At 31.7% G+C, this 12981-nt stretch overlaps 2 protein-coding genes across 3 annotated transcripts in view; one reads left to right on the forward strand and one right to left on the reverse strand.

The window, feature by feature from the left end:
- The window catches only part of LOC130450233 (disks large 1 tumor suppressor protein), a 1338131-nt gene that overhangs the window by 230963 nt on the left and 1094187 nt on the right, over window positions 1–12981 (forward strand). The window lies entirely within an intron of this gene.
- On the reverse strand, window positions 1092–5238 carry LOC130450240 (uncharacterized). Its single transcript, XM_056788530.1, has 5 exons — window positions 5190–5238; window positions 2721–2970; window positions 2342–2661; window positions 1992–2202; window positions 1092–1701 (listed from the first exon to the last, which is right to left on the reverse strand). Exons 1-5 carry the CDS (start codon window positions 5205–5207, stop codon window positions 1307–1309), a joined length of 1194 nt encoding a protein of 397 aa, XP_056644508.1. The 5' UTR covers window positions 5208–5238; the 3' UTR covers window positions 1092–1306.

Raw genomic sequence — 12981 nt, forward strand, 5'->3', positions numbered from 1 at the left:
AACACAAATCCATGACTATCCAACTTTTATTACAAATTGCAAATGAAACCGTCTTTGCCTTTTTCATAATAGGTTCGCCCTTGGCCATCCACTGGATTCACTGTTTTTTTTTCCAGGACTATATTGGTTTATCGAAACTTCATCAACTGTTATGAATCGATATGCACAAAATTCAAAGCTTGAACCAGAGCAATAAGGCCTGGAAAATATTTATTTTGAATGCGTATGTGATCTAAAGGCAAACGATACAATCCACATCCCCAAATGCGTTCTCTTGATATGTCAATAGCTTATTTATCTCTCGAAGGCTTTCCAGTACAATTTTTGAATATCCCTGGTTGTCGCAGCTTCAGCTGCACAAAGCAATATCTAATTCCTTTTTCATTTGCGTGACTTCCTTACATGATTGTCAAATGAAAACTAAGCATCTAAAATAGTTAAAACTTGTGAGAATCACCAAAGCATTCGCAAATTCGCTGACATCTTCAGGTCGAGGTCTGAAACTTCACAAATAACCCTCGTTATCTTCAATAGATCTAATGTACGTGGTGTGTTTGAAGAATAAGAAGACTTTCTATGTTTCAGGATGATAATTCATTGTTTTATTAATATATTTGTCCTTAAAAGTGATCCCACTAAACATAGTACGATTTGAAATATTCTAAGAACCTATTACCTGTGCGTTTTGAGCTCTTCCAACGATGTTGTCTTTATTTGGATAATCTGTTTTTCCATTTTTGATTACTAACTTTATGAAGAAGAGAAACAACATTGTCTAGAGGTTAATTACAGTTTAAGTTTTTGACTGAAAACTATGAACAAGTCAAGGTAGTGTAGATAATGTAGAAAACCGAAAATAGTTTTAGTTTATGTTCAATTCTATATTCGGTGTGTTAATACCATAATATATTGGTTGTTTTGTTTGTACATTCCCTAATTTTCTATTTCTTTAGTACATAATTTTCTAGTAGAAAAAGCCTCGAAGCAAGAGATGCTTGTATTAATAATAATGTGCCCATTGCCTTTCACTTTAACATTTCCACAAGGAATTTCATCAGTTTGTATAATATGGAAGAAATGAAACAAAAATATATACAAAATATTTTGTATTTACAGTTTTAACATTCATTCATTAAAAATTGAAGTGCCTGTAATTTTTTAACAAATTTCCAAAACTAAATTTTGACAAAAATTTATTTATTTTTTACGACTAGGAAAAAACCATAATTTTTTAAAAACATTTCCTCTTATCATAGATCTGTTGCACTGTACTTGTAGTCATAAATTTGTGTAATAGGGAAACCAATTACAAAGCGTTGTATCCACCCAATTTGCTTGGAATGTAAGATTTCAATAACCCATTGTAGTTATTTCCATGGCTGTAACTGGTGTAAAGTCCGTTATTGCCTCCCAAACCGTATGAACCGTATCCGTAACCTCCATAAATACCTGAACCATAAAGACCTGAACCGGTGCCATAAACTCCTGAAGAGTAAGTTCCTACTCCAGATCCAATACCAGAAGTGTAGGTTCCAAGACCAGAGATTCCTGAGCCGATTCCAGATGTGTAAGTTCCAAGACCAGAGATACCTGAACCAATTCCAGATGTGTAAGTTCCAAGACCAGTAATTCCTGTGGTGTAAGCGCTAGAAATTCCGGAACCGTAACCGGCGCCTATTCCATAACTGCCTAAACCATATCCTGAAACAAAAGTCAATCAAGACTATTGTGTAAAGTGAAATCTATAAAATTCATAACGATCGAGATAACATATCATATATTTCCGAAGTGCTTTTAATAAATAAATATTTTAAATAATAAAAATGATAATTTGAAGGTAAGTGACAATCTAAAACATTTGCATCCTCTCTAGGATTATATCTATTTTGACATTGAAAATGACCTAATAAGTATTTAGAAAAATACGGAAAACGATATAGAATAATTATATATGATTATATCTTAGTAAATTCAATAAATTATTTATTTACCGTATGCAGAACCAACGTAGTTTGGTGCTTGAGGTGCGACGACTGGTTTGAGCACGATTTGGTTTCCAGGAAGATGTTGGTTAGAGTGCGAGTAAGTGTGTACTACTTTGGGTTCCTTTACGTAAACTGGAGCAGGTACCTTAACTTGTTCGTATTTAGTAACTGGTACTGGGTAAGGTTGTGGTACTGGATGAGGTACTTGAACCAATTGCTAAAAACAGTAATATCATCTATCATATCATCAATTATATTAAAATTTATTTATATGATCATTTTATCACAAGTTTGAATCTTCGAATCTCAAGTACCCAATTTAATCATTACTACTAGTATTCAATACAAATTCTTACTTTGACGTAAACTCTCTTTTCAACTGGTACAGGAATAGTCTTGGTGACTGGTACTGGGTATGGTTTTGGTACTTCATATGGTACATTCACTCTTACAGGTACAGGTACTGGCTTGGGTACTCTAACTTCGTATGGTTTTGGTACTTCGACAGATACTGGTACTTTCACGTGAACTGGGTACGGTCTTGGGACTTCAACGGGTACTGGTTGTGGTACCTGTACGGTCTTGGTTACAGTAACTGGATAGGGTTGAGCTACTGGTACTGGTACTTTTTGGGTTATGTGACGAACTTCGTGGCTATCATGAATATTGGCGGCAGCTAAAATTAAATGAATATATTGATTACTTCAAGTCAATAATTTCCAATTAGCGAATTACCTCCGTATGGTAAGGTATTGTAGTATGAACCTGATGAACCTATCAATCCCAATGAGCTAACCGAATTTACTGATCCTACTCCTAAGGTACCGACTGCGGCAGTTGAGCCACAACCGGTGCTAGGGATGTATCCACTAATGCCATCAGACACGAAACCAACATCGGGATATAGTCCATCTATCTGGCGCTTAGCAGTTTTCTTATCAGATTTATCTTCAGTTGCGGCTGCAACTGCTAGAATAGCTACAAACTGAAATAAAAACGGTATACAGTTCATATAAATTTATGTATTTATTGTCAATATGAACTTATTTGTTTTCCAAAACATTTACTTCAAATGAATTTTTCATTTATGTAAATTTTTAGTCAACTGAGGTTAGCATGAAAATATTTTTCCTTGGAAACTTCTTTTTGTGCCGTAGATAAATTTATAACCGCATCATATGGAAGAGAAAACCCCAAAATAAAAAGAAACGGTGATGTATTACAAATTTTTCCACCAAGCAAGATATCTCGCATTATTTTCACTTCCTAAACCTCTAGTAAAAAAAAAAGATTTTCGTTATGAAAGTTTTTGTGAAAGCGATATGTCGAGTAAGGGAAATGATGAAATATTTCTATTATAAAAAAGAAAGAAATTTATTAGGTGAGAATAGCTTGCATTGAGAACATTCATAATAAAAATTTGAAAACAATTTAAAATTGACATGAGAAAGGGAAGTTTTTAATATAATTTCGATGTAGCATAGCCTATTATTTTAAACTGATTTTTAATCTCAAAAGACATCTCAAATCAAAACAATCATATCGAAAGAGAAAAATAGATTTTTACAGCGCTTTGTTAAGATATAAATTTTTATCATTACTTATTTAATATCTCGAATTATAATACAAATATGTCAGAGAATTTGAAAATAATTTTATGAAAAATTACAATCCCCACAGCTTTTGTTTGAAAGTTTTTCTCATAATTTTCTATGTTTTCGAGATATTTTCGAAAACGTGTTTTTGGTTATGTTCTCCAAATTAAGTTAAATTCGTTTTAATAGTAAAATAAAATTATATTCAAATATTTAGGATTTCATACAGATCAGGACGGTCTAATATACAAAATCTATGTAAATCATAATCAGTTTTGTTATATTTTATTTTAAAAACTATTTTGGGCACTTAGTAAGCAAATGACGTTGCTCCTGGTAAATATTTCGAGTGAAGTAGTGTTAATCATTAATAATTTATAACCATACATAATAATAATTGTAAATAAACTAACAATCTGACAAAATACAAGATCATATTCAAATAAATTCTGTTAAATGAGGTTCATAGTATTATTTTGTATTAAGTATATTTTGAGCACTTATTAGCAAGAGTACATTCAAGTACTTGAAAAGAAAATAGACGTCCCTAATATATAATAAAGTTATGACTTGACGGAAATCGAATTGCTGCGATATTTAATTCATCTTTATATTTTGAAAAATTGAATAAATTCAGGTATCATTAAGAATAAAAAATGATAAATAAATGTCATATAAATAAACATATTTGAGAGAAAATCAAATCAAGTATAAAATATTAAATATTCATAGAAATACTCAAAAGCGGAAAGAAAAATTTAAAATATCCACAATAGATTATACAAAAATTCATGTATGTTAAACACAGAAAAATAATAAAAGACCCTGATGGGCAGAATAAATTGTAGAAAAACTAATACGAAAAATAACTAATTTTATAACTAATAAGTTTATCATAAAGGTAAGTATATTCCTAAATTCCACGAATAAAGTATGGAGGATTAAACTAACTAAAAATATATGGTTACCAAAAAAATGCCGATGATATTACGATAATAAAATTTCAACTTTCGAAATATTTTATCTAAATTTGATTTTAAAATGTTTTATTTCAAATCAACAAAACGAATCTAAAAAATTAGTTATTCACATTATTATGGTGATAATTTTGGTCATGTAAGAAAAGTGAATTTCAGTAATACAATAGGAAATAATGAAAAAAATTATGGAGAAAAACATTAATTCATTAATTTTTGTTGGATTCAATTGAATAACAGAAATTAGAGATGGGGTTCGATCTAGAAGCAAAACTATGGAATGAGAAATGCTAATATGCTTTTATAATGAAACAATTTAGGATACAAGATGCGGAAAGCACATGAGGAATATAAATGAAAGTTTGCTTTCAATATACATATATTTAAATGCAAAATGGTAAAGTTTGGATTATGGTTGTGAGTAGTATTTATAACAGAAATTGAAAGAATAGAATAATCATGTCCAAATAATATAAGACTAATAGTTCTATTGACTTACATCCTCAATAATAATCAAATACTTTTTTTTTCGGAAACAACGTGCATTATATGAAAATGCATTTAATTTGAAGGAAAGTTTGAAATATTATTTTATGAACAAAAATATTGTATTTTGTTAAATTGTGACTTACTGCTAAAAACGCCTTCATGCTTGTTCTTTTGCCACTGAATGCTGATGATGATAAAATCATTTCGCTATTTATATATAGAATAGTAATCTGAAATACTCTGCCTCCAAGGACGGTCACTGTCAGGTCAGCTTCGGATCCTTTAGATTTTTTCTAATTTCCATGTATCAAGGTGTTAAATAATAATAAAAACATAAAATAATTTATTACATTTATTTGAAATTTTAATTATTTGTATCACATTTTTTAGCGATGATTATTAGTTATTATATCATCTTGTATATCCGTTATCTACTTATGAGGAATAAATGCCTTATGTATCAATAGAACTGGAATAGAGTAGTTAAAACAATCCGCCTGTTCATACTTTATTTTTACCATTTCATTAAATATTATAATAACCGTCTATCTGATAATTACTATTGGAACAACTTCCTTAGTTCGCTGATTTTCTGATACGCAAAAAGTACTTAAATGAATTTATACACACCAGCTAGCTTTAAGCGATAATTAATTCCGAGACCAGGCCAGTTGAATATTACACAATATACTTCTGAAAGAAGAAAGATAGTACTGTCATATATAATTATTATAATTATTATAATGCGTATTATATCCAAATGATTGGGTTGATCATATCTGGTAGAGACTTTATGTCTACAGAAAATCCTCAGAAGCAATTGGACATTATATTTCAATGTTGGTTATAAAAATATGGTTGTAGACTGACAAAAATATTGCTTATAAATTTCCATACCAAGCCAATACATTATCATCACACACAAACATTTCGTGACTTCTTTGGCATCAATTTAAAACAAAACTTGATGTTAAAACGTTATTCCAGTTCTGTTTTAATCCAGATATTGCAAACTCGATCTAATAAAGCACCTGGAGAAGTAACCAAAACAAACTTCTCACTTATCATTGTTCCAAATTATGAGAATAAGAGAAATCTTAATTGAAACAGATGCAGAATTCATATATTGAGAAAACTAACGTTAAATGTTAGTTTATAGTTCGAATAGAATACCATAATATGGATCTAAGAAAGTGACTATCCTCTTGTTAATATATGATATTCAATAAATTAGAGTTTACCCTTATATTTTTTCCTAACCCTAACAGAATCGAATTACATATGGTCCCAAAGTCTTTGTCTGTGACAGTTCATTTCGAATCACAAATCAGTATGTAGTGTTTGATAGTGTCTTTTAAAATGTTTATCAATCAGGGCCAATATTTACCCGTTGAAGCAAAAATGACAGTGTATGATGTACAAATGAAAGGGTATGATGTACGAAACTGCATTAATTTTTTTCAAGAAGACTTAATTCGCCGCAGTCCTTATGGAATGTATGGAAAACAAAAAGTGCCAACGTTGCCCCTTTCATAGGACTGTTCCAGGAAACTGATGGTGAGATTTATTGTTCCACTACAAATTTATGACGTACTATACGTCGTTTGTGGTAATATTTCAAGAGAATATAAAAAAGGCAAGTTGTAATGTAGTCACAACGCTTTCAAAAGCTCAAAATATCTCGAAAACATAAAAACATACAGCTAGATCGGAAAACCCAACGATAATCTACCGCGATGAGACTTGGCACGATACCCATGATACACCAAGTTAACGAGGGGTTGATGACACGTAAGATACCACAATGTCTGTTTTTAGCAGCCAAAAATATTTCGGTTTCCAGTCTAGATAACCATTACAATACAACGTTGCGAAAATTGATTGGAAAAAAAATTAATGCCAAATATACCATCAAATAGCTGTATTGTACCATAATCGCCAGAAGAATAACGTGATAATGTGACAGTATAAGGAAAATGTATTGTATCATATTATAATAGTATGGCTCTATAGAATCCTCTTCGAGTAAATAGACATAAATTTACGACTTTTAAGTCTTATCGAATTTTTTATCGGTTTCAATAGTAAACGTAATGAAGATTGTGAAAAATACTAAGCCTCCTGTACTTCACCAAATTACTATGCACTACTAATTCATATTCTCTAAACACTAATTACCAATTTATATCCCAAACAATACTAATTTTAGTATTATTAAGATTATTATTTTGTAGATAGATATTTGTGTATGAGTTTTGCCTATGCATTGCAACCTAAAAATTCCATTTTGTTCCCAACTTTGCTAGACCTGTATGAGTGATACAGTTCTTCGCACTTCATACAGTATTGATGCTGCTACTATTTGATACAGATTCTGATAGGTTTCTATATAGAAAGACCCGAATACGATGCTCTCTCGATGTATGCAGAAATTATGCATTTCGTGTTTCGCATGTACACAAAACCTGCAGTTTTATTCTCTCAAGTTATAGTATGTCATAAGGAATTCAGTGAGAATGGGTAAATAGTTCCAAAAAGCTCGATGTATTTATCTTTTAGCGGTCATATTTCCTTAAGTGCAGTCCCATTATAGTCTGCCATCGAGTGCTTTTCTGAGGTGTTCTATTCTTCTCAGTCCTGCTTTAAAGTAGTCGACCCCTCAGAAATAAAAACTTTTTAGTCATATGGAACCGATTAAATCCAGTCTTTTCTTGCATACCTTTACGTAATTGGCTGAGAAAACATTGTTTCTTTGTTTCAGTATTAGAACGTTATTCTCGCATGCATTTTCGTGCAAAAATGGACTCCATTCTTAAACGATTTTTGGTAATTTCATGTAGCGAGTTGGTGACCCTGAACAACAGTTTCATTTTGACAGCTGACTGTACTATGCATAATTTCAAGAAACTATTTACAGTAAATTATAATGAGTTATAGACATAGAATATGTTGTCATGAATTATGGACAAAACATAAAAATCTACAATGAATAAATTTCCTGGTAACACCTAACCTCAAAATAAATGACTTAAGCAGATTTTTTAATTCAAATAATATTTCCAAAGTCAACTGTCAAACATGAACCAATGCTACCAACCGACCATATACGTTATAGTGTAATTTCCCTAATTTATATTGTTAACCATTTTTCTATGAATGAATAATACAAGCCAAAACAGAGAAAATAGTATAAAACACTCATAATAGAAGGCCATTTCAGCATTCGGAATTTGGAACTCTTGCTGGAATGAAAAGCCTTCTGTTACTATTCTTTACCTAATTCTAATTCTAAGATCACCTCAAACTTGATTATTTGCCTTAACTGTCGTTTAGGATTGCTTTAGTCGCCGTCCAAATTGAACTCAATGTGTTGAAATTCTTTCTGAGAGGTACTAAGAGAGATTCTTAATGGTTTTTAGTATTTGGTTCTTGGTCTATACCCACATGTCTGCGTTTCTATTGCGGCTTCTAAGTTATCAGTATATCATGCCATGGTGTGATTTCTGACTGAATTAAGTGTATGGTATTCCAACCAACAATTCTGAAATGTTATTCTCGCAATCACAAGTTTTTGATAAACTTAAACTATTGATAGTTAGGTTAGATTAGGTTAGTGTTCTATTCTGCTGAGTGATATCTCTATTTTATAAATCCGATTCCGACTATTGTCTACTACTCTACCTCATATAAATAGAAAACATATTAACGAATTGGTAAAATACGACAAAGCAAAACATATGAAAACTTCATGGTTTTTCACATGCAAGCGAATCAGCCTTTGAAGCTTCTATGTATGTGAAAACAATAGACAAAGATAATAATTCCTACGTTCATTTAGTTTGCGCAAAAGGTAGCGTAGCTTCAATTAAAATGCAAATTTGGTCACGATTAAAATTATGTGCTTTTTAATATTAGCAAGACTAGTGAAGGAATTACTTGCTTTTTTCGATATTTGATAATATAATATGAATATATTCAACAATATTTACTTGGATGGCTGAAAAGCATTCCTCACTTACTTATCAGAAACTTTTATTGTCAATAGGTTGTCAGAAATTAAAAATTAATTGATTTTCCAGAAAAGTTGGACTCTTCGCAGCTACCTGATTTACCTGAAGTAAAGACAAATTCATCCTTTACCGTTCAATTGAAACCATATTTATTTATATTTTTAAATTTATCAAACTTGGTAACTTTAAAACTTCTTGAGGCTCAAAAAAATGCTTAAATTTCGAATAGGACAAGTCTTTCATGAAAATATCTCAGATGCGTTGATTTCCTCGTGGATATTACTTTTTGAGGAATAGAAATTAGTGAAACATGCTACATAGCATTTGGTGTCTTCAATTTGGAACTACGACTATGTAATTTCTTTATTTCGACCTTCTTTACTGATTTTGTTGTCTTTCTTCCAACAGTCATCACTCTACTTACATATTGTGACTAATTTTTTCGTTTCTATTTTTGCTGGTACTCTGGTATCATTTTATATAGCTGCATCTTATAATTTTTCCACGTAAACGCTTGTTCTTTGCTTTAAATCGTTTTTGTTTCACCGATTTCTCAGAAAAACTATATTTAATAAGATGTATTTATTATCATTTTCTTTCCAATATTTCTTTTGATTCTTTATGTGTTTATATATTGGCCCTCTTTCATCCATATTTGTGGCTTTTCAATTCTGTACCTATTCATAATAATAACTTCTTTGGATTTCCAAATTTCGGTTCTATACTTCTTCTTGTTCAACACTTTGTCTGTTCTGGCTATAGATGACGATTGAGTTTATTAAATATAGGTTTCTCTTTACTCCTTTTATTACTTATACTGGAGCTATCTTTTCGTCTTCTTTTGGCCATTGGTCCTCCGTTTTTCCTCCTTTTTTCAGCCAGGACCATAATGCAATCACCACAACTCCATCCCTAGAGATGGGTAACTCTTATATCAGGGCAAACTCCACCAAACCTTTCTGTATAAAAAAATTTCCCTTTTCCTACCCAAAAATACCCATAATACCCAACGAATCTCTCTCTCTTATCTTAGAAACATGATGAAAATTAACAACATATTAAATATAACGAAAGTTTTATTATCAACCTCTAGAAAATCCTTCTACAATCAAACCGTCCAATACATATTCAGAACCCTCTTCAACTAAGTTTGAAAAAGTTTTTCGACTGTCTTCTGCGCAAAACTCGACCCTTGAAATTAGAAATTTTTTCCCTCATTTTATATTGCTGTTGTCTAATAAAGATTGTATCGTCAATTTCCTGTGAGAATGTACCAATGACAAATCATTTAATGAGAAACATTAACTGTACCAGATAAGTTCTTCGAAAATATTCTAAAATTAGAATCAAAAGACTAAACGTTGCTGTGTTTCGTTAGCTTCTTACACTTGATTACCTTAAAAACGTCTCGATCTCCTGTGGCTATTTGTCAACAAGCAAATAAAATATAGTTTGAAGTTATTTATTTTGGAACCTCAATAAAAGTGGATTTTAAATTAGATTAATGATACGATTTGTTTAATTGAGAGAATCACCTTTGAGGACACTACATTTTGAAGGTTTATTTGATATTTATAAAGTAGTTTGCACATCCATATTATTCTATTTTATTAATACACATCAATCAGTTATACTTTATATCGAGTTACGTGTTTATACTGTTTGCTTAGAAATGATTGTAATGTCTCGATAGCTTCAATAATGTACCGGTTGAAAATAACAACAATTATTAGCTTCTTATTTTTTAGAGCCTTTCGAACTTATATATTTTTTCATAATCCTACTTTATTTGCAATGTTGAAAGTAGTTACAATTAACAGGACATATAGAAAATAGTCCAGTCCTCTTATTCAAAATTTTAAGTAAATTATTCAATACTAAATAAACTGACAAAGTACAACATTCAAGGTAACATTTTTGCTTTGATACAACATATCCTAACCTATAGATCATTTCAGGTGTCAATTAACGACCAAATTTCCTCGAAACACTGCCGAGATAACGGCGTGCCCCAAGAATAAGTCGTGAGTCCAAAGTTCTTCATAATAGCCATAAATGATAAGATATCATCTTCAAGCGACTCCCCTATTCAGATCTCTGCATACGCAGATGACCTAATCATCTTTTGGAACAGTCAAAATAATCAAACCACATGTAACTTAACTCAGGAAGCGGTAAATCAACTTAGTCAGGAATTTCAACTAATTGTCACTTCTAAGCCTCCAAATAAAAAATTATTAAATTCAGTGAAGCATCAAGATCTAGCATACTCCCCCAAACAAAATTTTGCGTTGATTAACCTGGAAGGATCGTATCAAAGAAATAAAAAAGAATTGTGTGGTACAGAAAAACATTTTAAAATCATTGGCTCAACTTGGGGTGCTAATGAAAAAACCCTACTACAGGTGTACAAATATCTCGTTCACTCCCTATTAGATTATGGAAGCTTTATAAACATGTCAGTAAGTAAATCTGATTAAAAAACTATGGATTCTGCTCATAATACAGCTCCAAAAATTTGCCTTTTAATATCCAATCTTCCTGAGAGCTTCTTTCGTAAATCCAATGGATCTCCCCTATGTCTGAGACAAAAACTACTTCTCATGTCATACTGTGCGAAAGCTCCGGCACATCTTAATAATCCAGTTCATCCGCTGATAAATCGTTCATCTGTTTATCGTCCAATCACTTCCAGCAATCCTTTCACTCATAACCAATATCAATCTATCTGGAACAGCCACCATTCCTATGTCATCTTGTACTCCAATCAAAATTTATTTCATTAGTAAATATATTCCCTTAGCACACAACGATATACTGAAACTTCGATTTTTAAATTTTATCAATTCCACTCACTATAATAAAATTTTGTTTACTAATGCATCTAAATCTCAGATCGACGTAGGTTGTGCCGTAGCCAATTCACATCAAATAATCAAACTACATCGTGTACCATCTTTCGCTAGTATCTTTACAGAAGAACTATATGCAATCCTTCAAGCACCATCTGTCGCTAGCATCTTTACAGAAGAACTATATGCAATCCTTTAAGCTTTGAACTCCCTTTTCTCTGATGACAAACAATCAGCTATATGCACAGATTCTTTCACATCAATAAACTCCATTAGACAAATCCAGTATATTCTATTAGTCAGAATATTCCTACTGTATTGACCGTCTTGCAAGCTCTGGTGTTACCAATAATTTAGTATGGATACCGTCTCACACTGGAATATATGGGAAAGAACTTGCAGATCAAGCTGCAGCTCTAAGCTACATGAAAATGAACGGTCTCTCGACTCCTTACATGAGTCGTAGAGACTCAGTTGTTGTACGCAGGCTACGCATCGGGCATACTCGACTGATTCGGGGCCACTTCTGATTCTCCCAAATGTCAGCACCGCTAAATACCACTGACAGTTACAGTTAACCACGTACTAGCAATACTCCAACAAACGCCGTAACCACCAGCTGGGAAATTCGCTCCAAAAAAGTTTAACAAATGCGGAACAGTTACCACGCCTAATACATTATTTAAAAGACTTTAATCTATATAAATTCATAATTTCTCTAATCCAAACAGTTTGTTAATTTGTATCATAATTGTACCATGTGTCAGTAATCTTAGTTGGCGAGACATATTTATTCTAATAAAAAAAAATAAATTATTGACTTGAGTATTGGGGTCTTATTGAGTCTAAAAGTCCTAAAATCTATTAGGTAAGTCACAAGTGTAGTATCTGGTCAGCCTCTACCGATTGGGTGGTACCACTAGGATATTTGACAGATTATTAGGATGGTTCCCAAGCCTTCGAGCGTATTTTTGAGATAAATTGAATATTTCTTGTGCCAAACTTTTCATTCAGGCGTCTTGAGCAATTAAATCATTAGGTACAAACCAAGAAGCGTTCACAATGCTAGAAGA

The sequence above is a fragment of the Diorhabda sublineata genome, chromosome 11 (genome assembly GCF_026230105.1).
Source record: "Diorhabda sublineata isolate icDioSubl1.1 chromosome 11, icDioSubl1.1, whole genome shotgun sequence".
NCBI classification, from domain to species: domain Eukaryota; kingdom Metazoa; phylum Arthropoda; class Insecta; order Coleoptera; family Chrysomelidae; genus Diorhabda; species Diorhabda sublineata.